This window comes from Stegostoma tigrinum, chromosome 46 (genome assembly GCF_030684315.1).
Source record: "Stegostoma tigrinum isolate sSteTig4 chromosome 46, sSteTig4.hap1, whole genome shotgun sequence".
In the NCBI taxonomy this organism is placed as follows: Eukaryota; Metazoa; Chordata; class Chondrichthyes; order Orectolobiformes; family Stegostomatidae; genus Stegostoma; species Stegostoma tigrinum.
Window position 1 is genome coordinate 7,606,736 of NC_081399.1, and position 26,943 is coordinate 7,633,678.

At 50.1% G+C, this 26,943-nt stretch overlaps 2 protein-coding genes across 3 annotated transcripts in view; one reads left to right on the forward strand and one right to left on the reverse strand.

The window, feature by feature from the left end:
• The window catches only part of LOC125449520 (uncharacterized), a 39,932-nt gene extending 23,974 nt beyond the window's left edge, over window positions 1-15,958 (forward strand). For both annotated transcript variants that reach the window (XM_059642724.1, XM_059642725.1), the window contains exons 8-14: window positions 3,454-3,517; window positions 5,272-5,387; window positions 5,662-5,867; window positions 6,776-6,833; window positions 13,232-13,446; window positions 13,940-14,148; window positions 14,845-15,958. In XM_059642724.1, the coding sequence (XP_059498707.1) occupies window positions 3,454-3,517; window positions 5,272-5,387; window positions 5,662-5,867; window positions 6,776-6,833; window positions 13,232-13,446; window positions 13,940-14,148; window positions 14,845-15,049 (1,073 nt within the window). In that variant the 3' untranslated portion in view covers window positions 15,050-15,958. The remainder of the gene's footprint in view (window positions 1-3,453; window positions 3,518-5,271; window positions 5,388-5,661; window positions 5,868-6,775; window positions 6,834-13,231; window positions 13,447-13,939; window positions 14,149-14,844) is intronic.
• Window positions 15,683-26,943, reverse strand: part of LOC125449567 (palmitoyltransferase ZDHHC5-like) — an 11,733-nt gene continuing 472 nt past the window's right edge. The window contains exons 2-5 of the mRNA XM_059642904.1: window positions 26,069-26,151; window positions 25,959-25,969; window positions 24,832-25,742; window positions 15,683-20,835 (exon numbers count right to left, since the gene is read on the reverse strand). Coding sequence (XP_059498887.1) covers window positions 20,646-20,835; window positions 24,832-25,742; window positions 25,959-25,969; window positions 26,069-26,151 — 1,195 coding nt within the window. The 3' untranslated portion in view covers window positions 15,683-20,645. The remainder of the gene's footprint in view (window positions 20,836-24,831; window positions 25,743-25,958; window positions 25,970-26,068; window positions 26,152-26,943) is intronic.

Genomic DNA, 26,943 nt, shown 5'->3' on the forward strand with positions numbered 1-26,943 from the left:
ACCCGCACATCCCTGGGCACTACGGGACAATTTAGCACGGCCAACCCACCCTAACCCGCACATCCCTGGACACTACGGGACAATTTAGCACGGCCAACCCACCCTAACCCGCACATCCCTGGACACTACGGGACAATTTAGCACGGCCAACCCACCCTAACCCGCACATCCCTGGACACTACGGGACAATTTAGCACGGCCAACCCACCCTAACCTGCACATCCCTGGACACTATGGGACAATTTAGCACGGCCAATCCACCCTAACCCGCACATCCCTGGGCACTATGGGACAATTTAGCACGGCCAATCCACCCTAACCCGCACATCCCTGGGCACTATGGGACAATTTAGCACGGCCAACCCACCCTAACCCGCACATCCCTGGGCACCATGGGACAATTTAGCACGGCCAACCCACCCTAACCCGCACATCCCTGGGCACTACGGGACAATTTAGCACTGCCAACCCACCCTAACCCGCACATCCCTGGGCACCATGGGACAATTTAGCACGGCCAACCCACCCTAACCCGCACATCCCTGGGCACTATGGGACAATTTAGCACGGCCAACCCACCCTAACCTGCACATCCCTGGGCACTACGGGACAATTTAGCACGGCCAACCCACCCTAACCCGCACATCCCTGGACACTACGGGACAATTTAGCATGGCCAACCCACCCTAACCCGCACATCCCTGGGCACTATGGGACAATTTAGCACGGCCAACCCACCCTAACCCGCACACCTTTTGACCATGGGAGGAAACCAGAGAACCCGGAGGAAGCCCACCTCGATACGGGGAGAATATGCAAACTCCACAAGGGCAATCGACTGAGGGTGGGATCCAACCTGGGTCCCGGGCGCCGTGAGGCCACAGCGATGAGCCACCATGCCACCCTTAATATATTGAATAATTTTCACGAGTAAGGAAGATGCTGTGGTGGATGTTGTTATCTGGACTTCCCTGAAGTGTTTGACAAGGCTCCACATGGTAGGGCTGTACAAAATCCCAGGATTAACCTCGAAAGATTGCAATTTGGATGCAAAATGCGAGGTAGGAGAAGGAGGGCGATTGGTTGAGGATGTGTCAGGGAGCAATTTATAGGGGGCTCGGTGATGAAGGGCCTCGCTGGGATTTATCAATGTTTCTGACCGAGAGGTGCAGCAGGAATCCTTGGGGCTAGACCCATTGGCCGAGGTCAACGATAACATGGACTGGGGGACGACATCAATGATTTAATAGAACGTGGCAAATTAGATGAGGCATGGAGAGGGGATTGTGAGGGGAGGGGGCAAGAAGGGATTGTGAGGGGAGGGGGAGAGAGGGGATTGTGAGGGGAGGGGGCAAGAAGGGATTGTGAGGGGAGGGGGAGAGAGGGGATTGTGCGGGGGGAGAGGGGATTGTGCGGGAGGAGAGGGGATTGTGCGGGGGGAGAGGGGATTGTGAGGGGGGACAGGGGATTGTGCGGGAGGAGAGGGGATTGTGCGGGGGGAGAGGGGATTGTGAGGGGGGACAGGGGCTGGTGAGAGGGAAGAGGGGATTGTGAGAGGGGGGAGGGGATTGTGAGAGGGGAGAGAGGATTGTGAGGGGGAAGAAGGGATTGTGAGGGGAGGGGACGTGAGGGATTGTGAGGGGGGAGAGGGGATTGTGAGGGGAGGGGTCGTGAGGGATTGTGAGCAGAGAGAGGGGATTGTGAGGTGAAGTGGGGGGCAAGAGGGGATTGTGAGCAGGGAGAGAAGATTGTGAGGGGGAAGAGGAGAGATTGTAAGGGGGAGAGTAGATTGTGAGGGGAGGGGGGAGAGGGGATTTTGAGGGGGAGAGGGATTTGTGAGGAGAGGTGGAGAGGGGGATTGTGAGGAGGGTGAGAGGGGGATTGTGACGAGGGGGAGAGGGGAGATTGTGAGGGGCAGAGGAGATTGTAAGGGGGAGAGGGGATTCTGAGGGGGGGAAGGTATTGTGAGGGGAGGGGGAGACGAGGATTGTGAGGAGGGAGAGAGGGGGATTGTGAGGAGGGGGATAGTGGGATTGTGACGAGGGGGAGAGGGGAGATTGTGAGGGGCAGAGGAGATCGTGAGGGGGAGAGGGGATTGTGAGGGGATGGGGGAGAGGGGATTTTGAGGGGGAGAAGGTATTGTGAGGGGATGGGGAGAAGGGATTGTGAGGGGAGGTGGAGGGGATTGTGAGGGGAAGTCGGGGGCAAGAGGGGATTGTGAGCAGGGAGGGGGGATTGTGAGGGGGGAGAGGGGATTGTGAGTGGGAAGAGGGGATTGTGAGGGGAGGGGGGAGAGGGGATTTTGAGGGGGAGAAGGTATTGTGAGGGGAGGGGGAGACGAGGGTTGTGAGGAGGGGTAGAGGGGAGATTGTGAGGGGCAGAGGGGATTGTGAGGGGCAGAGGGGATTGTGAGGGGCAGAGGGGATTGTGAGGGGGAGAGGGGATTGTGAGGGGGAGAGGGATTTGTGAGGAGAGGTGGAGAGGGGGATTGTGAGGAGGGGGAGAGGGGGATTGTGAGGAGGGGGAGAGGGGGATTGTGAGGAGGGGGAGAGGGGGATTGTGAGGAGGGGGAGAGGGGGATTGTGAGGAGGGGGAGAGGGGGATTGTGAGGAGGGGGAGAGGGGATTGTGAGGGGTGGAGAGGGGATTGTAAGGGGAGGGGGAGAAGGGGATTGTGAGGGGAGGGGACGGGGGATTGTTAGGGGAGGTGGCGGGGATTTTGAGGGGGGAGAGGGGGATTGTGAGGGGAGTTGGAGAGGGGATTGTGAGGGGAGGGGGATTGTGAGGGGGAGAGGGGGGATTGTGAGGGGGAGAGGGGGGATTGTGAGGGGGAGAGGGGGGATTGTGAGGGGGAGAGGGGGGATTGTGAGGGGGAGAGGGGGATTTGTAAGGAAGGACATCAGGGACAATGTCTTTTTTACACAGAATGTAGTTTGTGTGTGGAATGAACTTCCTGAGGAAGTGTAGGGGACACTTACAATGTTTGAAAGATATTTGGATAAGTACATGAATAGGAATGGTTTTGGGGGAGCGCTGGCATTGGTTTAGTTTGGGGATTAGGGTCAGCACAGACTGGTTGGGCTGAAGGGTCTACGCTGTACCACTCTATAACTTGTCATATTTGAGACCACATGCCCTCAGAATAGGGGTGAGGAGACACAGATGTGATGGGCTGAAGGACCTTTAGCCATTAGACATTTCTGGGCATCCCATGACCCTGCTCCCTGACACACAACCCCAAATCAACACTTGATCCCTCCACCTCTGCATTCCCCTGGTAGTCCCAGGTAAAGGGTAACAGGGCACGGACTTCAGAGCCAGCATCAGAGGGGTACTGTGCCAACCTGGGGATCTCCAGTGATCAGCTGGGCACGTCTCGGTATCGCTGTTAACACAAGTCTCTTCCACAAGCACATGATAGATACAACTGGAGCATGTTTCCCTCCTATTACAGTGGATAAGATCAAAGAGTCTGCCGAGGTCAGACAGCGGATCGTGGATTCGACAAATGAGTTCAGGTAAGAGCTGACTATTTCATTTCTGTCTGTGATTCAACCCTACACTCAGCAGAGCAGGCTACAGCAGCTGCTCAAAGAGGGAGGTTCTCTCTCTCACTCTCACTCTCTCCCACTCTCGGACTCTGTTGAAAGAGGGAAGGAGGATACAGAGATAGGGAGGGGGTGTAGGGGCTGGAGAGAATGACACAGACAGGGAGGGGGTGTAGGGGCTGGAGGGGGTTACAGAGATAGGGAGGGGGTGTAGGGGCTGGAGGGGGTTACAGAGATAGGGAGGGTGTGTAGGGGCTGGAGAGAATGACACAGACAGGGAGGGGGTGTAGGGGCTGGAGGGGGTGACAGAGATAGGGAGGGGGTGTAGGGGCTGGAGAGAATGACACAGACAGGGAGGGGGTGTAGGGGCTGGAGGGGGTTACAGAGATAGGGAGGGTGTGTAGGGGCTGGAGAGAATGACACAGACAGGGAGGGGGTGTAGGGGCTGGAGGGGGTGACAGAGATAGGGAGGGTGTGTAGGGGCTGGAGGGGGTTACAGAGATAGGGAGGGGGTGTAGGGGCTGGAGAGAATGACACAGACAGGGAGGGGGTGTAGGGGCTGGAGGGGGTGACAGAGATAGGGAGGGGGTGTAGGGGCTGGAGGGGGTTACAGAGATAGGGAGGGGGTGTAGGGGCTGGAAGGAGTTTCAGGGATAGGGAGGGGGTGTTGGGGCTGAGAGGAGATATTGGAAGAGATTCTCATACAGGGAGGCCGTTGGCGGTGAGAGTGGCAGAGTTGTAGAATCAGAGAAATCGACACCACAGAAAAAGGCCCTTTGGCCTATTGTGTCAGAACAAGCCCCGAACAATTCAAATCCCATTTTCCAGCACCGAGTCCATAGCCTTAGCACGACAAGTGCACACCTTAATACTTCCTGAATGTGGTGAGGGTTTCTGCCTGTTACCACCCTCGCAGGCAGTGAGTTCCAGCTTCCCTCCACCCTCTGGGTCAAATAGATTTTCCTCACATCCCATCCAAACCTCCTGTCGCTTCCCTCAGATCGATGTTCCCTGGTCATTGATGTGGGAAACAGTTTGTTCCTGTGTGCCCTGTCTACGCCCCTCTGTTTTAGACACCTCCATCCTGTCCCCTCTCCATCTCCTCTGCTCTAAGGAAACTAAATCCCGTCTGGTCAATGTCTCCTCGTAACTGAAACTCTTCAGACCAGGCAACATCCTGGTAAATCCCCCCTGCTCCAGACCAGGCAACATCCTGGTAAATCTCCCCTGCTCCAGGCCAGGCAACATCCTGGTAAATCTCCCCTGCTCCAGGCCAGGCAACATGCTGTGACCGAGCGTCGGCGGTCGGTGGGGGGGAAGGGAGTGGGATGTTTGTGGATGTGGTGCCAATGGAGCGGGGGCTGCTTTGTCCTGGATGGTGTCGAGCTTCTTGAGTGTTGTTGGAGCTGCCCCCATCCAGGGGTAAGTGGGGAGTATCCCATCCCACTCCTGACTTGTGCCTTGCAGATAGTAGATATATTGTGGGGAGTCTGGAAGGGGTTACTCACCGCAGTGTCCCCAGCCTCTGCCCAGTTCTTATGTTTATGTGGTGAAGCCAGTTGAGTTATGGTCAGTGGTAAATGCCCAGCGAATGCCTGTTGCTCAGATACTGTGTCCCTCGTCCAGTCAAACCATCAGTGATGACTGAACTTGGTTTCAGCTGCAGCTCTTAAACCTCAGGGAGCAGTGATCCCATTACTGACCTGTTCCATCCTCATTTGCAGAAAAACCAGCCTGGAATCTCCACTGGATCCCAGTTTCACGGGAGAGTCAGAAGAGAATATACCGAATGGCCTCTCGATCAACAAGCACACAGTCTCAAATTTCATCGATAAAAAAGGTAGGAGGCATGGGAAGGCATCCCAAATAGGGTAATGTAGATAAATCTCTACACTGTATCTAACCCACGTGCTGTCCCTGTCCTGGGAGCGCTCAATGCTGTCACTAGTTATAAAGTGGCGGGGGGAACACTATCAGGGTGATGTAGAGAAAGCCCAACACTGTATATAACCCAATGCTGTCCCTGTCCAGGGAGCGTTTGATGCTAACGGTGGCCATGAGGAAGTTATTGTGAATATTTCAAATTGCCAGTATTCTACATGTTTACTCCACAGATTTGGAAGATGAGTCAGAAAGGAAATGGCCCTCCTCATTTTGGGTTCAGTATCGCACACTGACCTCACGGAACTTCAAGCAGCAACGAGAGGTGATCCTGTCCTGGATGAACCTGGTCCAGACCCTCAGTATGGCCATTATTCCTGGAGTGATCTGGTGGCAGATCCCCAAGGTCGAGGAACAGATCCAAGCCAGATCAGGGCTGGTAGGTGCATCGTGTCAACACCGCTGAGGGAGCGGGCGCTGTCGGAGGGCCAGTGCTGAGGGAGCGGGCGCTGTCGGAGGGCCAGTGCTGAGGGAGCGGGCACTGTCGGAGGGTCAGTGCCGAGGGAGCGGGCACTGTCGGAGGGTCAGTGCCGAGGGAGCGGGCACTGTCGGAGGGTCAGTGCCGAGGGAGCGGGCACTGTCGGAGGGTCAGTGCCAAGGGAGCTGGCACTGTCGGAGGGTCAGTGCCGAGGGAGCGGGCACTGTTGGAGGGTCGGTGCCGAGGGAGCGGGCACTGTTGGAGGGTCGGCGCTGAGGGAGCAGGCACAGTCGGAAGATCAGTGCTGAGTGAGCGGGCACTGTCGGAGGGTCAGTGCTGAGGAAGCGGGCACTGTCGGAGGGTCAGTGCTGAGGAAGCGGGCACTGTCGGAGGGTCAGTGCTGAGGGAGCAGGCATTGTCGGACGGTCAGTGCTGAGGGAGCGGGCACTGTCGGAGGGTCAGTGCTGAGGGAGCGCTGTGCTGTCGGAGGGTCAGTGCTGAGGGAGCAGGCACTGTCGGAGGGTCAGTGCTGAGGGAGCAGGCACTGTCGGAGGGTCAGTGCTGAGGGAGTGGGCACTGTCGGAGGGTCAGTGCTGAGGGAGTGGGCGCTGTCGGAGGGTCAGTGCTGAGGGAGCGGACACTGTTGGAGAGTCAGTGCTGAGGGAGCGCTGTGCTGTCGGAGGGTCAGTGCTGAGGGAGTGGGCACTGTCGGAAGGTCAGTGCTGAGGGAGCGCCGCACTGTCAGAGGGTCAGAGCTGAGGGAGTGGGCACTGTCGGACGGTCAGTGCTGAGGGAGCGCGGCACTGTCGGTGGGTCGGCATTGTGTTACCTTTGTGTCTAACCCTTTCGGTTTTATTTTGCTGTTTCAGATGTACTTTATCCTTCTTCACTGGGCTTTCACTCCTATCTTCCACACCTTAAGCACATGTGAGTATGAACAGACAGATAGGTAACAGTTGTGACAGTCACTGCAACAGTGACTAAATCTGGAGACACTGTGTGATTTGTCAACGTGTTTGTTCGTTGAGATGGAGGCTGTAAGGTGGGACATCAGTGGATGGTGCAGTAACCAGCAAAATTCAGTCTCAGGAAGTGATTCATTGAAGTGTAAGCACAAAGGGGAATGAGTGAGTGCATTAGAAATGGTCGGGCATGAGAGGGGAGTCCTGGGAATGCCACAACCTGATTGTGCCTAGAGCAGACAACAAGAGACTGTTGGGAGTCATCCCTTCCACCAGCTCGCCGTGGGGTTGAAAGGACAGGGGGCAGTACGCTGGGAATTAAATCTCTCGGTGCCACATTTAGAGGATGGTGCACAGTTTGTGTCACCATGTGACCGGAAGGTTGGCATAGTCCAGGAGAGGGGGGCTGAGGATATGGAGCAAGGAGAGTTTTAGTGAGCGGAGATGGAGGGAGATCTCATTGAAGTACATAGAACATAGAACATTACAGCACAGTACAGGCCCTTCGGCCCTCGATGTTGTGCTGACCTGTCATACCGATCTGAAGCCCATCTAACCTACACTATTCCATGTACGTCCATATGCTTGTCCATTGACGACTTAAATGTACCTAAAGTTGGTGAATCTACTACCGTTGCAGGCAAAGCGTTCCATTCCCTTACTACTCTCTGAGTAAAGAAACTACCTCTGACATCTGCCCTATATCTTTCACCCCTCAATTTAAAGCTATGGCCCCTCGTGCTCGCCGTCACCATCCTAGGAAAAAGGCTCTCCCTATCCACCCTATCTAACCCTCTGATTATTTTATATGTTTCAATTAAGTCACCTCTCAACCTTCTTCTCTCTAATGAAAACAGCTTCAAGTCCCTCAGCCTTTCCTCGTAAGACCTTCCCTCCATACCAGGCAACATCCTAGTAAATCTCCTCTGCACCGTTTCCAAAGCTACCACATCCTCCTTATAATGCGGTGACCAGAACTGTACACAATACTCCAAGTGCAGCCGCACCAGAGTTTCGTGCAGCTTCACCATAACTTCTTGTTTCCGGAACTCGATCCCTCTATTAATAAAAGCTAAAACACTGTATGCCTTCTTAACAGCCCCGTCAACCTGGGTGGCAACTTTCAAGGATCTGTGTACATGGACACCGAGATCTCTCTGCTCATCTACACTGCTAAGAATCTTACCATTAGCCCAGTATTTTGCCTTCCGGTTACTCCTACCAAAGTGCGTCACCTCACACTTGTCTGCATTAAACTCCATTTGCCACCTCTCAGCCCAGCTCTGCAGCTTATCTATGTCTCTCTGCAACCTACAGCATCCTTCGTCACTATCCACAACTCCACCGACCTTAGTGTCGTCTGCAAATTTACTAACCCATCCTTCTATGCCCTCATCCAGGTCATTTATAAAAATGACAACCAGCAGTGGACTCAACACCGACCCTTGCGGTACACCACTAGTAACTGGTCTCCAGGATGAACATTTCCCATCAACTACCACCCTCTCTTCTTTCAGCAAGCCAATTTCTGATCCAAACTGCTATATCTCCCACAATCCCATTCCTCCGCATTTTGTACAATAGCCTACTGTGGGGAACCTTATCGAACGCCTTGCTGAAATTAACGTGAAATTACGTGTAATTATAGAACATAGAACAGTACAGCACAGAACAGGCCCTTCAGCCCACGATGTTGTGCCGACCATTGATCCTCATGTATGCACCCTCAAATTTCTGTGACCATATGCATGTCCGGCAGTCTCTTAAATGTCCCCAATGACCTTGCTTCCACAACTGCTGCCGGCAACGCATTCCATGCTCTCACAACTCTCTGTGTAAAGAACCCGCCTCTGACATCCCCTCTATACTTTCCTCCAACCAGCTTAAAACTATGACCCCTCGTGCTAGCCATTTCTGCCCTGGGAAATAGTCTCTGGCTATCGACTCTATCTATGCCTCTCATTATCTTGTATACCTCAATTAGGTCCCCTCTCCTCCTCCTTTTCTCCAATGAAAAGAGACCGAGCTCAGTCAACCTCTCTTCATAAGATAAGCCCTCCAGTCCAGGCAGCATCCTGGTAAACCTCCTCTGAACCCTCTCCAAAGCATCCACATCTTTCCTGTAATAGGGCGACCAGAACTGGACGCAGTATTCCAAGTTATGAGGGACCTCATCAGAGAGGAGGACCATAATGGTGGCATGGTGGCTGTGGTTAGCACTGCTGCCTCACAGTGCCAGGGATCTGGGTTTGATCCCACCTTCAGGTGACTCTCTGTGCAGGTTTCCTCCAGGTGGTCCGGTTTCCTCCCACGGTCCAACGCTGTGCAGGTTAGGGTGGGTTGGCTGTGCTAAATTGTCCCATAGTGCCCAGGGATGTGCGGGTTAGGGTGGATTGGCCGTGCTAAATTGTCCCGTAGTGCCCAGGGATGTGCGGGTTAGGGTGGGTTGGCCGTGCTAAATTGTCCCGTAGTGCCCAGGGATGTGCAGGTTAGGGTGGGTTGGCCGTGCTAAATTGTCCCGTAGTGCCCAGGGATGTGCGGGTTAGGGTGGATTGGCCGTGCTAAATTGTCCCATAGTGCCCAGGGATGTGCAGGTTAGGGTGGGTTGGCCGTGCTAAATTGTCCCATAGTGCCCAGGGATGTGCGGGTTAGGGTGGGTAGGCCGTGCTAAATTGTCCCGTAGTGCCCAGGGATGTGCGGGTTAGGGTGGATTGGCCGTGCTAAATTGTCCCATAGTGCCCAGGGATGTGCGGGTTAGGGTGGGTTGGCCGTGCTAAATTGTCCTGTAGTGCCCAGGGATGTGCAGGTTAGGGTGGGATGGCCGTGCTAAATTGTCCCGTAGTGCCCAGGGATGAGCGGGTTAGGGTAGGCTGGCCGTGCTAAATTGTCCTGTAGTGCCCAGGGATGTGCGGGTTAGGGTGGGTAGGCCGTGCTAAATTGTCCCATAGTGTCCAGGGATGTGCGGGTTCGGGTGGATTGGCCGTGCTAAACTGTCCCGTAGTGCCCAGGGATGTGCAGGTTAGGGTGGGATGGCAGTGCTAAATTGTCCCGTAGTGCCCAGGGATGAGCGGGTTAGGGTGGGTAGGCCGTGCTAAATTGTCCTGTAGTGCCCAGGGATGTGCGGGTTAGGGTGGGTAGGCCGTGCTAAATTGTCCCATAGTGCCCAGGGATGTGCGGGTTCGGGTGGATTGGCCGTGCTAAACTGTCCCGTAGTGCCCAGGGATGTGCAGGTTAGGGTGGGATGGCAGTGCTAAATTGTCCCGTAGTGCCCAGGGATGTGCGGGTTAGGGTGGGTTGGCCGTGCTAAATTGTCCCATAGTGTCCCAGGGATGTGCGGGTTAGAGTGGGTTGGCTGTGCTAAATTGTCCCGCAGTGTTCATGGAGGTGCGGGTTAGGTGAGTTATGGGGGAACAGGTCTGTGGGTCAGTGTGGACTTGTAGGGCTGAAGGAACTGTTTCCATACGGTAAGAATTCTGTAATATATAGGAGCAGATTTAGGTCATTCAGCCCATCAACTCTGTTCTGCCATTCGATCATGGCTGATATGTTTCTAACCCTCATTCTACTGCCTTGTCCCTATAACTCTTGTTCCCCTTCCTAATCAAGAACCTATCTATTTCTGTCTTGAATACATCAATGACTTGGCCTCTACTGCAATGAGCTCCACAGATTCACCATCCTCTGGCTGAACAAAGTCCTCCTCATTGATGGAGAGGCAATAACCTAATAGTATTATCATAAGACAATTAATCCAGAAACTCATCCAATGTTCTGGAGATGTGGGTTCGAATCCCACCTTAGCAGATTGTGGAGTTACAATTCAATCAATAGTGATGAGCATGATAAGATTCCAAATTGTTGGGATGGAAAATCCATCTGGTTCGCTAATGGCCTTTTGGGAGGGAAATCAGCCATCCTTACCTGGTCTGGCCTACATGTGACTCCAGACCCATAACAATGTGATCGACTCTTAACTGCCCTCTGGGTAAACAGGGATGGGCAATAAATGTTGGCCTGGGCAGTGAAGCCCACATACCATGAGGGAATAGAAAAAAGAAACTCAGCTCTGAGGGATTGTCCCTTCACTCCTAAGGTTACCATAGAATAGAATCACTCGTGTGGAAACAGGCCCTTCACCCCAACAAGCCCATACTGACCCATCCTGCTATCTAATCCATCCATCGAATCTACTCATCCCTCGACACTTGGGGACAATTTAGTGTGGCCAATCCACCCTAACCCGCACATCATTGGACTGTGGGAGGAAACCGCAGCACCCGGAGGAAACCCATGCAGAACTGGGGGGTGAGTGTTCAAACTCCATGCAGTCACAAAATTGTACAAAATGCGGAGGAATGGGATTGTGGGAGATATAGCAGTTTGGATCGGAAATTGGCTTGCTGAAAGAAGAGAGGGTGGTAGTTGATGGGAAATGTTCATCCTGGAGACCAGTTACTAGTGGTGTACCGCAAGGGTCGGTGTTGGGCCCACTGCTGTTTGTCATTTTTATAAATGACCTGGATGAGGGTGTAGAAGGATGGGTTAGTAAATTTGCAGACGACACTAAGGTCGGTGGAGTTGTGGATAGTGACGAAGGATGCTGTAGGTTGCAGAGAGAAATAGATAAGCTGCAGAGCTGGGCTGAGAGGTGGCAAATGGAGTTTAATGCAGACAAGTGTGAGGTGATGCACTTTGGTAGGAGTAACCAGAAGGCAAAGTACTGGGCTAATGGTAAGATTCTTGGTAGTGTAGATGAGCAGAGAGATCTCGGTGTCCAAGTACACAGATCCTTGAAAGTTGCCACCCAGGTTGACAGGGCAGTTAAGAAGGCATACAGTGTTTTAGCTTTTATTAATAGAGGGATCGAGTTCCGGAACCAAGAGGTTATGGTGAAGCTGTACAAAACTCTGGTGCGGCCGCACTTGGAGTATTGTGTACAGTTCTGGTCACCGCATTATAAGGAGGTTGTGGAAGCTCTGGAAAGGGTGCAGAGGAGATTTACTAGGATGTTGCCTGGTATGGAGGGAAGGTCTTACGAGGAAAGGCTGAGGGACTTGAGGCTGTTTTCATTAGAGAGAAGAAGGTTGAGAGGTGACTTAATTGAAACATATAAGATAATCAGAGGGTTAGATAGGGTGGATAGGGAGAGCCTTTTTCCTCGGATGGTGACAGTGAGCACGAGGGGGCACAGCTTTAAATTGAGGGGTGAAAGGACAGATGTCAGAGGTAGTTTCTTTAATCAGAGAGTAGTAAGGGAATGGAACGCTTTGCCTGCAACAGTAGTAGATTCGCCAACTTTAGGTACATTTAAGTCGTCAATGGACAAGCATATGGACGTACATGGAATAGTGTAGGTTAGATGGGCTTGAGATCGGTATGACAGGTCGGCACAACATCGAGGGCCGAAGGGCCTGTACTGTGCTGTAATGTTCTATGTCACCTGAGGGTGGGATCAAACCCAGGTCCCTGGCACCGTGAGTCAGCAGTGCTAACCACAACCATCACAGCAAGTTCTGGTCTTTCCTACTAGTGTAAACATCTCCAAGTCCTTTCTATTCGGCCTCTCAGTGTTCTGTACATTTCCATCAGAACTCCCCCCTCCTCCCATCCTTCTATTCTGTTCAGTACAGACCCCCAGTCCTTAGACTCTCCTCATTATGATCAGCCCTTCATCCCTGGGATCATTCTTGAAGATGATGTATCCATACCCAGACAGCGCTTGGATATGGGAGGGGCTTTGAGGGGAACGATTTCCACTTGGTCAACGGTGGTGATCAGAAACTTGCTGTCTGAGGGAAGGGGAGTGGCAGAGGCCGGAAACCTTATCACTTTAGGAGCGGTCATGGGGGTAACGCTGCAATGTGATCTCGGGGGTTCAGGGACATGCCTGGCAGAGAGGAGGAGTGGGAAGAACCTGAATGGCTGCTTGATGGCCAAGTGGTCTTACTGGGTGGTCTGGGCTGGAGGGATGTTGTGGAACGCAGAGTGGGATCCTGTATCACTGCCTGACAGCCGAGGGGTTTACTTCAGTGATATAGCTTCCATTGGTTTCTGAAAGTTTTGACAGGCATCAAGATACAAACTCATTCACAGTGTGTGTGTGTGTATGGGCGTGGGAGTGTGTCTATGTCTGTGTTTGTATGGTTGAATCTGTGTGTTTATGTCTGTGTGGATACTGGGTGTACGAGTGCATTTGTCTGTGTTCATGTCTATGTGTGCAGATGTGGCTGCTAGGTGTGAGTGCGTATGAGGGTGCTGAGTGGGTGAGAGAGTGTGTGTGTGTGTCAGTGGGAATGTATGAGAGTGCTGGGTGTGTGTCTAGAATGTTGTACACTCTCTCTCTCACCTCTGTACCTCCCACAGTCCCACTGGAACGCCCAATCATTAATAAGGAGAGGCTGTCTGGCTCCTATTGTCTCTCTGCCTATTACCTGGCGAAGATGACGAGTGAGTTGCCGTTAATCATCATCCAGCCCATTGTCAGCATCACCATCGCCTTCTGGATGGGTGGGCTCAACGGAGTCATTGCCTATTTTGTCGATTTGGCCATGATAGTTCTTGGATCTGTGACAGCACAAGTAAGTAAAAACGGCAGTGACAATGCAGGGCTAGATACAGCGTACAGCTCCCTCAACATTACCCTGACAGTGTGTTCCGTGCCCCCCACTTTGTACCCAGCGTCAGCATCAAACACTTCTAAGAGAGGGACAGCATGGGGTTACATACAGTGTACAGTGCTCTCTACATCACACTGACCACTGCCACCATTCTTATGTAAGGAGCTCAGCAGGCACATTTTAGAGTAGTGTCCCTACCTCTCAGCCAGGATTCAATCTTATACAGTTCAAGGATCTTTCATAACTGGCCTGAACAGGTTGATAAATAATACATGGTAGCAAAACCACTGATCTCTGCTGGAGTAGCGGGCACATTGGCTTTTCATTCCTGGGTCTGGGAACCCCCTTTACAGGTTAAGTTTCTGACGGGGTTAGACACGGGGGAATGGAGTATTATTATTTGGACGGCGTTAATAGTCTGCCTTTGCTATTCATTCCTCTCCTGCCTTTTCAGTCTATCGGCCTGTTTGCCAGCGCCCTCTTCCTCAGGATTGACCAGTCTATCATCTTCGCGACAATTTTCATGCTGACCACTCTCCTGCTTGGAGGATTTTACATCCAGCGACTGCCCGCCTGGCTCACATGGGCTCAATACTTCGCATTTGTCCTCTACCCCTTCCACGTGATGCTGTCTGTTGAATTCTCCGATGATCATTCCATTCTGTGAGTACTATTCCTCTTCCATCTCCTCATTCTCCAGTCAGGAACCATCCTGCAACCATCACAGGCCCCAAGCCCCTGTTCTCTCCCTTGCCTTACTTGATAGTTAGGGGCTGTCATTCAGCTCTCTCACATTCCTCCATCCAATCCCCACATTTTCACCATTCCCCTACCTGACAGTGAAGGACTGTCTCTAAAAGAGTTGAGACCTACCTTTTCTAAAGCCATGGTTGTCTGCAATCAGGTGAAAAAACAGGCGAGTAAAAGCAACATTTGGCCAACAGGGAGAGTACAAAGGTGGAGATCCCAATCCCAGTGAGGGTGGAGGGTTACTATCTTTCATTTCAGAACCCTGCCTCTGTCTATTCCTCTCCACCCGTGAGGGATTAGCCTTAACTTCCACACGCTCTTCAGCTAAGTCTCCCATTCTCCCAGTTTCACCATCTACCTGACTAATTAGGGACCATCATTCCACTCTTGCATGCCCCAATCAGCTCCCTCGCAACCCACCATGCTACTCACAGCCCTGTCCATCAACCACTGCTCCCCCTCCAGTGTCCTTAGAGTGTTGCGTCTGACAATCGCTTTGGTTCACCTCCCTGGCAGGGACAGTACCCAAAATCCCTCTACCCCATCTGGGTCTTGGCTGCCAGATGGTAAAGGCCCATCCCTAAATGATATGAATTGCTTGTCTTCCAGATGCAAAGCGGAGAACTCAGCCTATCACCACTGCAATCTGGCCAGAAACACAACCAACAGCTCTGTCTACATCCCCAGGGATGAGATCCTGGCCTTTTTCAATGTCACCCTCCCAATCTGGGCTAACATCCTCATTCTCCTCCTGTTTATGGTGGCTTTTCGTCTTGCCTGCTATCTTCTGCTTCGATTCTACCGGAAGCCGTGACCACATCTTCTGCAATTTCCCTTTGAGTCCTGGGGCCAGAGGGGCAAAGGGAAGGGGTGAAGTCTGAACTTGCACCTGTCTGAAACTGGCCTCAATATCAGACACAGGAGAAAATATACCAAAACAGGGGCTGCTGGTGTGGGGAGGGACTTGACATGGACACCATCAGTTGACTTATGGGATCAAGAGGAAGCTATTCAGACCCCCTGACTCCTGCATCCTGTTACACAGGAACTGGAGGCCATTCAGCCCCCTTCTCCAGCCTGTCCTACAGGAATACGAGAATGCCTGCTAGTCTACTTTAGGAAGCCAATGGGCCTCTAATGTTAAAGTTAATCAACAAGGACATCTGGCATTGCGTGCTCCCCTGCCACTCTCATCAGCTCAGCTAATTGAAACAAAGATGCTAAACTGTGGGAATCAGGGTGCCACTGCATCTTTACTTTCTTCCCCATTACCTGGTTTGCCCAGGAAAGCCGAGTCAGAGATTTTGGGCCGGGGTGGGGGGAGGTGGTGAGTGGGAGTAGAGAAGGGCTGTCCTCATGAAAGAAGGAAGCATTGGACAGAAAATAAGTTCAGATAGTTTGCTAGCTCCTGTGATGGGATATCTGAACAAGTGGGACTCACACCACGTTATAAACAGATCCAAGCTTTACTCAATTCCCAAGTGCCTTTGGACGGTGTTTCACATGTCTCTACACCCCTCTAGCTGAAGAGGTGTGTAACTGCTGCTGTTTGCAGTCTGTACCTGTAACTGCACTTTAATCTATGAATGCTGCTCACTCCAATTCCCTTGAATGTACAAGCTTCACAGTCCCTGTGACAAGTGTGAAATAGTCAAAGTATACAGAGTTGTTTGGTCAGTCTATACCAAAGCAGTGCAATAAAATAAAACATTTCTATCCCTTGAGAGTTGTACAGTCCTTATGTTCACCAGGAAAGAGGAAGGACCATGGGGAGACAAGGCAGATTGACATCTAGTGCGTGTGGCCAGTGTGCCACGAGAGAGCACGGAGACAGAAGAAGTTGTCAAAAGGGGACAGCACATGTTGACAGCTTGAGAGATTCCTCTCCAGGACTGTAAGATTGCCAAGGGTAGGGATGCACAGATTTAGTATGAGGAAACTCTTAATGGCATGTGTCAGTTAAAGAAGATGAAACAAAGAGAACACTGATACTGAAAGAAATTTGCAAAGACAGATTGAACCCAGCAGATGGAAAATTAAAAGCTTAGTGAGCACTGTGCAAGTACAGCACATACAGCAGGTATGAAGTTGGGAAAAGAATGTGCGGAGTGCACAGGAGAGGGGAGATTGGTAAAGGAGTGATCAATATCCATCTTGGGGAGATGATAGCCAAGTGGCATTATCACTGGACTGTTAATCTGGAGATTTGTATAATGTTCTGTGAACTCAGGGCAGAATCCCATCTCTACAGATGGTGGAATTTGAATTCAATAAGGATCTGGAATTAAGAGTCTGATGATGTCCAAGAAACTACTGGAATTGTTGGAAAAACCCATCTTATGCCCTTTAGGGAGTAATTGCCATCCTTACCTGGTCTGACTACAGATGATTCCAGACCCACAGCAATACATTTGATGCTTAGCTGTGCTATGGGCAATAAATGATGGCATAGCCAGCCATGCCCTTACTATGTGAAAGAATAAAGAAAGGAGTTTATGGCAGCAGGGAGCTTGATAAAGGAATGTATGTGTGTGATGAAAAATACAGAGGGGATATTGGTTAAGCAGTGTTTATGTGTGCACACGCAGCTGGAGTTTACATTAGAAAGGAGACAGGTAAAAAGAATGTGTTTTAAAAATATAGCAGAGGGGAAAATATATGGGGTTGAAGCGTACAGCTGAGGGAAGACTGACAAAGGAGTGAGTGAGAGATGGAGTTCTGTAGGAGATTAGTACAGGAGTATATTGGTAAAACAGTCAGAGCGTATGGCAATAGAGAAGATTCATAAAGGGATGGTAGGTTAAAGAAGTGTGTAGCTGATGGAGTTTACAGCAGAGGGCAGACTGGTAGAGGAGTGTGTGTGTGTGTGTGTGTGTGTGTGTGTGTGTGTCATGGAGTTGACAGTAGAAGGGAGACTGATACACGAGTATGAGTGCTGTTAGTAAAATACTCTTGTGAGACAGCATATGGCAGGGGAGAAGATTCAAAAGGGGTGTGTCTGTTGGTGGTATGTTAGGGTTTTCATAGAAGGGAAAAATTGGTTAATGGGTGTATTTATAAATATGCAGTCAGACAGCAAATCATGTTTTTACACTGTCCTGCTCCATTATAACATTTCAGTTTTGGATAGTGCAGTGGAGGGATAATCTCAGTTTATCATTAGAGCAACACTCAATGGAAGCTCAGAAATGCACTTGTACAGAGAAACTGCAATTTGCAGTGTCATCAGAAAGACGGTCCAGGAAAAATAGACATTTCCAAGTGGAAGAATTTTTTTTAATCTTTCATTAGTCAGAAATTGATGATCTTCTGAACTAAGTATTACCCGATTGTGTGCTTCATCATGAAGAACAAGAATATCAGATTGATCGTTCAGCTCAAAATGCTCTGGGTATTCCTATCCCTAAATATAAACTGGTATTAGAGTCAGGATCAATATTCCCACCTGGCATGTTGGCACTGCCACATGACACTCCCAATCCTGCTCTTCCTGGCTCGTAATCCAGGAGTCTCTGACTGCACCTAACTCCTAGCCTTGCAGATCAGAATTCCAGTCTCAATCTGTATGTTAGACCTCCAAAAGCTTTCCACTCCCTAAGGAAATCCACATCCTATCGCTTGACTCCATACTTTAATTACTTCAGCAATAGAAGGGCTCGCCAGTGGGCTCTCTGTGCAACAGATTCACTGGAACTTCACAAGATGTATTGCAAATTGCCGAGGCTCTTCTGACATCACCTTGCAACTACTGGCTGCAGTGATACCTGGCAGACACACAGGAAGACAGAGGCCAGTCGTCTCAGCACCAGGACATTTCTGCCAGAGTTCCTCAGACCAACCAAACTCAGCTACTTCATCACCTTCCCTCCATGTTCACTGACAGTTGCACAATAATCAGCACCATTCATGACTCCTCATATACTGAAGTGTCTGTGTACAAATGCAGCAACTCCTGAACAAACTCCAGGCTTGGGCTGATAACAGTCACACCACACAAAAAGCAGAGAGAATCTATCACCCCCTGACATTCAATCTTACAACTGCTGAATCCTCCCACTACCCACAGCCTGGGGATTACCATTGATCAGAAACAGAACTTGACTTGCCCTATAAATATGTGGCTACAAAAGCAGATCAGAAGCTAGGAATCCAGCAGTAAACAAATCACCTTGTGACTTCCCAACATTTATCCAACAGGTACAAGTCACGAGTGGATTGGAATAATCCCCCACTTTCCTGGATGGGGGCAGTTCCAATACCATTCAAGATACTTGACACCATCCAGGACAAAGGAGTCCACAATACAGGCACTCTCTCCATCACCTTCAGTATTTACTCCCTCTACTACCAACACTCAGAAGCAGCAATCTTTCAGAAATTCCCCAAGGCTCCTTGGACACCAAACCTACAACTTGTACCAAATAGAAGCGGAAGGGCAACAAATGCACAGGAAGCTTCCCTCCAAGTCACTGAATCATATGCAATGGTTAAAAGATTCGACAGGATAAATGCCATGAGGACATTTCCTTTTTGGGAAGTTTACAACCAGAGGACATAGCCTCTGAATAAAAAGGCAGCAAAGATTAAGATGACCAGGAATTTTTTCTGAGCGCATCAAGAATCTTTGCTACACAAAGGGCAATAGAGGCAGAATCCTTGTGTATAATTAAGGCTGAGATTTATTCTTCATCAGTTGGGGAATCAAGGGTTATGGGGAAAACACAAGAAAGTGGACTGAGAAATGTCAGATTAGCCATGACTCAACTGAATGGTGCTGCAGGCTTGAGGGACTGAACAGCTAACTCTTGGTCCTTTTTTTTAAAAAAATGGTCTTATGACTTCATCCAAGTCACATACCACCCTCACTCAGAATGATAATTATCATTCCCTTCACTGTCATAGGTCAGCTTTGTCATACGCAGTTGTAGCAGTTCAAGGCAATGCCTCACCACTACAGCAAGGAATACCAGGAAACACGAGAATCATCCTCTCTGACAACACACAGAAAGGAATTCTACTCAATTGGCTTAGCACAAACTTGGTTTTGTGGGAAACAGCATTGGTAGTGGTGGCTCCTTAAACATCTGGTAAACAATTATGTTCTTGCCCGGGCCTCCTGTCTGGCTTGTTACTTAGTGAGATGCAACAAGAGGCAAGGAACTGGACGTCAAGCAGCAGAAGCACATTGTGGAAGGGGATGGTGAGAAGTCGGCTCAGAGTCAATGACTCAGAAGTTTAAGATTCCCACACTGTCTTCAGGCAAAATCCACTAATTTTCCTTTTCTATTTAATAGCTTATTTTGAAAATATTATATTCAGATCAAGATGTTTCCACACCCACATACCTCACGCCCCCTTCAGAAAACTCCCAGTGCTGCGAGGATTTGGAAATCTGACCAGGACAGAGAGTATAGGTGAGGCTGGTACAGGGCATGTCCACCAAAGTGGGCTTCTGGGAGGTGGGGTAAGGTGGTTTAAAACAAAAGGGGTGCAATGTGAGCAGTCAGAGTAAAGTGAGCAGGATAAGCAGTACGAGGGAGACAACAGTCTGTGAAATATCACCTTCTCTCCCTCCCCATGTCCTTCTCCTCTTTTCTAGCAGCTCATAACATCCTACCGCTGCTTCCTCCCATTGCCAGGGAGTGTGTTAATAGTTTGAGCCTTTCCACCATTGGAAGGATAGAGAGTAAATAATCCCTTTAATTATATATATATATATTTATATATATAAAAAATTCCTTTTGTTTTTCAAAAGTCTTTGCTTTCTTCCATTAGGCTTCCGTCCTCCAAACACCTTCACCCCACCCCCCCCCCGTTTGATTGCACAATGTCGGCTCCTCAGTGATCAAACTCTCAAACTTGCATGAGAGAAAGAGTGAGAGAGAGAGAGAGAGAGAGAGACAGAAAGGGAAAGAGAGAAAAGGAGTGAGGTTGGGTGGAACATTAAACAGAATTAAAATAAAACAATGCAAGCTCTTAACTCCTCGGTCTGGAGAGGAAGCTGCAAATCTCTCTTCATCCCCTTGTCCCACTCAGGTATTTCCCACCACCCACTGACTCCCGGTAGACCCTGTCACACATTTGCATCCCTCTCATGGCTCTCCTCTGCATGTGTGCGGGCTGTAGGCCAGGGTGGCGGGGGGATGTTTCTTTCTCTCTCCTTTCTCTCCTTCAAATTTACGATTGGCTAAAATTCGGATTTGCGCATAGAAGGATTCCCACCGCATTTAACTGGATCATGGAAGAGGATCAGGAGAGCTCGCCAGTGTTCAGTTCTCCTCTCCTTACACTCTCCTTTCAGATCCCAAAGGAATTAAGTCTTGTCAACTTGAGATGCAGTCCCTGCTGGCTGTGTAGAAGAGTCTTTTGTGAGGTGACTCAGTTTCTCTCTCTCTCTGTCTTGCTTGGTCTCACACAGAGATTTCATAGGTGGTCCCTCCAACTCCTGAGACTTTTTTCACACCTTTACTGGGGCTCAGGGGTGCTCCACTGGCAGCCCCAGGGCAAGGTGGTGGTGAGGTCTGCCGCGAATCTGCCTTACTCAGACTTTTGGGCTGTCCATTGCTTTTGCTGTGGGAACCCTTCATCCTCACCTCGTCTCTGTCAAAAAAAAGCAAAGCATGTAAGTAAGCATGCAAAGGACAAGCACAACATGGGTTATCTGCAATGTACAGCCCTTTTGATATTTCCATGGTTGTGTGTCCCCTGCCTAATTCATACCCAGTGTCAGCAGGAACCCTGGCTGATTTACCCTCTCTACAGATAGTGATGAGGAACAGAAACCCATGCTGATTTCCTCCCTCTCCGTAAAACAGGGATTGCTATTCAGTGGTCAAAATAGACATCTTCTGAAGAACTACCTGAGTCTGGATTATTACGTATATTCAAGGCTGAGATGGACAGAGTTTTATGGAGTAGGGGAATCAAGGATTATGGGAGAAAAGGCAGGGAAGTGGAGTTGAGGATTATTAGATCCACCATAATCTCACTGACTGGTGGAGCAGACACAATGGGCTGAATGACCTACTTCTGTTCCTACATCTTGCGTCTTATTTGGAGTCCTGGATCATTTCCTTTTGCCTGCAAACCAGGGGTCAAAAGACAGTGATCAGAAGCAGGCACACCGGCTGATTTACAGCCCCCTTTCACGTTGTAAACCAAAGATAACAATCAGCAGCAGCAGAAAGCAAACTTTCACCACCTTCATTCAACAATGAAGCAATTTCTCAAGTAGAGTTGCTGAAGAAATGTGAGAACCAATCTGTACACAACAGGATCCCGCAAACAGCCCTGCGGCAGCAAACAGATCATCAGTCTCAGGACACCATACACTTATAATTGTGACTATGGGATCTAAACATGCACCTGAGAACAGATGGCTTGGATTTTACATCTCACTCAAAAGATGGCACATTTGACAGAGCTGTTTCTTCATGACTGTGACATTCCTTCAGCACTGGTACCAACTCAGCCGCTGAGACAGAAGGCTGAATTGGAATTTTGGGCTCAAGTGGAGGAGAATGGCCATCTGTGGGCATTGCTGGCAACACCAGCTTTTACTCCCCATCCTAAAGCATCCCTTTGAAAGATGGTGGCAGGCCTGCTTCAGTCAATAAACATCCTTATTGCATTCACAGTGGTTTAACATGTCTAAGTTGCCTGTAAGCCATTTCAAGATTGATTAAGCATCAATCTTATTGCTCATGGCTAAAGTCTATGAGAACACAGAACAGGGACAGGGACAACCGGTTTCCTTTTTGGAAAAGGATATTAATGAAGTAGCTTGGCTTTTCACAACAGATTGTTGCATATCACCAGCACTTATCCTACCATTTTATTAACTTAGCCGATTTAGTTTTAATTTTCAAACTACTTGGCAGGATGTGAAGTTATCCCTCTGGATTATCAGTGCAGGCTGCTGGATCATGACTGGAGTAAAACAAAGTATCAAATTTTTCAGGAGGACTGACAGGATTGAAGCTGAGAGTCTTTTTTTCCCTGCTTGACTGGAAGGGGATGAGGAGAGGGAGGCTGGCCATTCCATAGGAATTAAGAGTAGTAGGCCATTCAGCCCCTTAAGCCTCTATCAGTCTGAGAGAAGGTGAAATATCTTCATTCTTGGGAATTCTTTCCACCAGAGAGTGGAGCACGCTCAGTCATTGAGTACATTTAAGACTGAGATCAAGCAATTTTTCTGGATGCTGATGAAATTGATAGATACAGGGAGTGGGTGGGAAAGTGGAGTTGATCAGGCATGATTGCGTAGAATGGTACAGCAGGTCTGGGGTGAGGGGTGCTGAACAGTCACTCCTGCTCCTACATCTCTCAGCTTCTACAAATTGTTCCATTATTATTCCATTATGCAAAGTCAGGACTCCGAGCTTCTGAGCCAGACAGCCAATGGATCTTACTGTTTCCTGACATCAAAAGCAACTAACACTTTCTAAATTTCAAGAAAACAAAAATAAATCTGCTTGGGTAGCAGAGGGACATTTTGGAAGGTGATCGCGGTGTGGTATTGACGGTGGACTGTTAATCCATAGATCCAGGTAATGTTCTGGGAATCTGAGTTCGAATCCTGCCGTGACGGATAGTGGAATTTGAATTTAACAGAAGTCTGGAATTAAGAGTCTGATTCTAACCATGAAACCATTGTTGATTGTCCTCCATCTCCTCCAAAACTTCTAATTCCCTGGTCTTCAGTTGAGCTCCCACCCACAGCCTTAAAACCTCATCGTTCCCCAACCCCGCATGGCCCGCTTCTATCTCCTTCCCAAATCCACAAACCCACCAGCCCTGATCGACCCATTGTCTCCGCCTGTTCCTGCGCCACCGAACTTATCCGCTTGGCCGAACTCATCCTCACCCTCACAACTTCTCTTTCAATTCCTCCCATTTCCGAAAGAACAAAGTGGGTGGCCATGGGCACCTGCATAGGCCTAAGCTATGCCTGCCTCTTTGTAGGTTACGTGAAACAATCTCTCTTCTGAACCTACACTGGCCCTAAACCCCACCTTTCCTGCCATGTGCTCCCATGAGGAGCTTGAACAGTTCATCCACTTCACCAGCACCTTCCATCCCAACCTTAAGTTCACCTGGACCATCTTGGATACCTCTCTCTCTCCTTCCTGGACCTCTCTGGCATCCACCTGGAAACTGATATCCATTTCAAACCTACCGACTCCCACAACTACCTAGAGTATGCCGCCTCTCACTCCCCTTCCTGCAAAAAGGCCATCCCCTATTCCCAAAGCCTTTGCCTCCGCCGCATTTGATCCCGAGATGAGGCATTCCACTCCCGGACATCCTCTCACATTTCCCGCAACTCATCCCTCACACCCCCACCTGCAATAACAACCAAAACAGAAGCCTGGCATCCTCACCTATCGCCCCACCAACCTCTGAATCCAATTCATCATCCTCTGACACTTCTGCCGTTTGCAGTCTGACCCCACGACCAAAGACATTTTGCCCTCCCCACCGTCATCTGCTTTCTGGAAGGACCACTCTCTCCATGACTCCCTTGTCCGCTCCACAGTCCCCTCCAGCCCTACCATACCCGGCACTTTTCCCTGAAACCAGAGCAAGTGCTACACCTATGCCTACATCTGCCCCCTCACCCATCCCAGGCCCTATGAAGACATTCCACATCAAATAGATGTTCACCTGCACGTCTGCTATGTGGTATACTGTATCCTCTGCTCCCGTTGTGGCCTCCTCTACATCAGAGAAACCAAGCAGAGGCTTGGGGACCGCTTTGCAGAATACCTTCGCTCGGTTCGCAACAAACAACTACACCTCCCAGTTGAGAACCATTTCAACTCTACCTCCCACTCCAACTCCAAGTCCCTGGGCGACACGTCCACCCTGGGCCTCCTGCATTGCCACAATGACGCCACCCGAAAGCTGGAGGAACAGCATCTCATATTTCACTTAGGAACTCTGCAACGCAAGGACATCAATGTGGACTTCACAAGCTTCAAAATCACCCCTCCCCTGACCGCATCCCAAAATCAGCCCAGCTTGACCCCGCCTCCCAACCGGTCCTCCCACCTCAAGCCCCACACCCATCTACTACCCACTAACCTCATCCCATCTCCTTGACCTGTCCGTCCTCCCTAACTCCCTACCGACATTCACCTTCACTGGCTCCAACCCCACCTTTTGACCTGTCTGTCTCCGCTCCACCCATCTTCTCCTCGATCCATCTTCTTTCTGCCATCCCCTCTCTCCCTATTTATTTCAGAATCCCTTCCCCTCCCCATTTCTGAAGAAGGGTCTCGACCTGAAACGTCAGCTTTCCTCCTCCTCTGATACTGCCTGGCCTGTTGTGTTCATCCAGCTCTACACCACGTTATATCGGAAAAAACCCATCTGGTTCAGTAATATCCTTTCTGATAGGAAGCTACCATTCTTTCCCGGTCTGGACTACCCGTGACTCCAGACCCACTGCAATCTGGCTGATTCCTGAATGCCCTCTAGGCAATTTGGGATGAGCAATAAAATGCTGGCCTAGTCAGTGAAGCCCCCATCCCATGAACGAATTAATAAAAAAACAAAATAGTGGAAATGTAGTGCAATCCAGATAGAACTTACTTGGGAGCCAATAATGGGTGCGTTGTTGCCAGTACTTCACTGGTGTCCAATGCAGCTCCATAAGGAGGCCGTGCAACCACATAGGATGTTGACTTGCCCATGGCAGAAGAGGAGGGGGGAGCCTCAGGTGAGCACATGGAGCGCACTCTGGGGGTGTGTGCACCACCCTCAGAGACCCTGGAGAAACGTGTAGGTTGACCAGGGGCTCCACCAGACTGAGAAGAGGAGGAGGAAGAGGTCGAAGAGACTAGTGGAGGCGTGGTTCGCTGGGTTGGACTTTTAAGGCCAGGTGAGCGCCTGGTGTCATCAGAGGACATACTGATCCGGGTATGATGCTGGTGATGGTGATGGTGGGCAGTGACAGCGGGCGTCTCCTCTGTTCGCAGCAGTTTTTCCCGCTCCTGTCGTGACCGGCTGTCGGAAGAGATAGCTGGAGGGTCCCTGGGGCAGTGGGAAGGGGCTCCATATGCACCAGGAGCTAGCGGGTAGCGGTGGAGGTCCGCCTCCCTTTGCTGAGTAATCTTGGCTGACATAAAGGGTGAATGGTAGCCCGTTGGCTCAGGACCTGGCACTGGGCAGGGTGACTCTGCTTCTGGGCTACCTGAGGGGGTGGCCAAGCTGTCATAGGACATGCTTCCATTACGGGTCTGGTTGGCCAAGCTCTTATAAGAGGTAGAGGTGGTTGCCTCAGAGCGAATGGACTGTAGATGGCTCATCTCAAAGCCTCCACCATGAGCTGACTTCAGACTGGACGAGCGCGAGCCATTGGAAACAGGCTCAAACTGGAAGCTCTTATAGATGGTTGGTGAACGGCATGCATCTGACTCCAGGTTGGGCTCCGATTTGTAGCTCTGACTCCTGCTGCTCTCATCATTAGGCAAAGGTTCCTTCATAGCTTCACCTCTGGAAATCTAGGGGCACCAAAAAAAAAGAAATTCATCAAAGTAACACTATTGCTTTGCAGGTAACATTTTCAGCAAGTTATGAGAGTGGCATCAAGGATGAGGCACTTCAGTGAATGTAGGGAAACCACAGAAGCTAGGACTGTTTTCCTCAGAGCAGAGGAGGAAAATGGCATTACTGATCGGAATGACAGTAGGATTATGCTAACTGGGCAGCAGCATCACCTTCAGCAGAGCTATCAAGAGACGATTACAGAAATAATTTAAGAACAAAAATCTGCAACAAACAGCAAAGTAACATGGAGCTTGGAATGAATTATTGAAATTGGGGATACTCAAGAGATCAAAAGTAGAAGAGTGCAGAGAACTTGCAGTGATGTAGAAGCTGGAGATTACAGGAACACATGGGTTATAGGAGCTAGAAATGGTCATAGAATTAGGGAGAGCTGTAGAGACGTGAGAAGGCGACCTGAACCCCCTAAACCGCACATCCCTGGACACAACGGACAATTTAGCATGGCCAAACCACCTAACCAATATATCTTTGGACTGTGACAGGAAACCAGAGGACCCGGAGGAACCCCATGCAGACATGGGGAGAACATGCAATCTCCACACAGATAACAAAGTGTGGGGCTGGATGAACACAGCAGGCCAAGCAGCATCTCAGGAGCACAAAAGCTGACGTTTCGGGCCTAGACCCTTCATCAGAAAAGCTGATGAAGGGTCTCAGCCCGAAACGTCAGCTTTTGTGCTCCTGAGATGCTACTTGGCCTGCTGTGTTCATCCAGCCCCACACTTTGTTATCTCGGATTCTCCAGCATCTGCAGTTCCCATTATCACATCCACACAGATATTTGCTAACGACAGGAATCAACCCAGAGTCTCTGGCACTGCAAGGCAGCAGCACTAATCACTGTGCCACCATGCTGCCCCTGGCAGGAGGGATTTACTGAGTGGGTGGGTTAGCAGGGTTGTGGTGGTTCGAGACAGGGAGGTTTGTACAGACTAGAGAAAGTAATAAAGATAGAGATGATTATAGGAGCTGCACAGGACATTACACAGATAGAGGGTTTTAGGTGCTGCAACTAGCTACAACATTAGGCCTGATATTACAGGTTGGAGTGTGATAGAGATCTGGAAGGCTGTCTCGTACTGACAAGTATCCAATGCCTCTGTCCATTTCTTGGTACCACGTGGAGTGGATTGA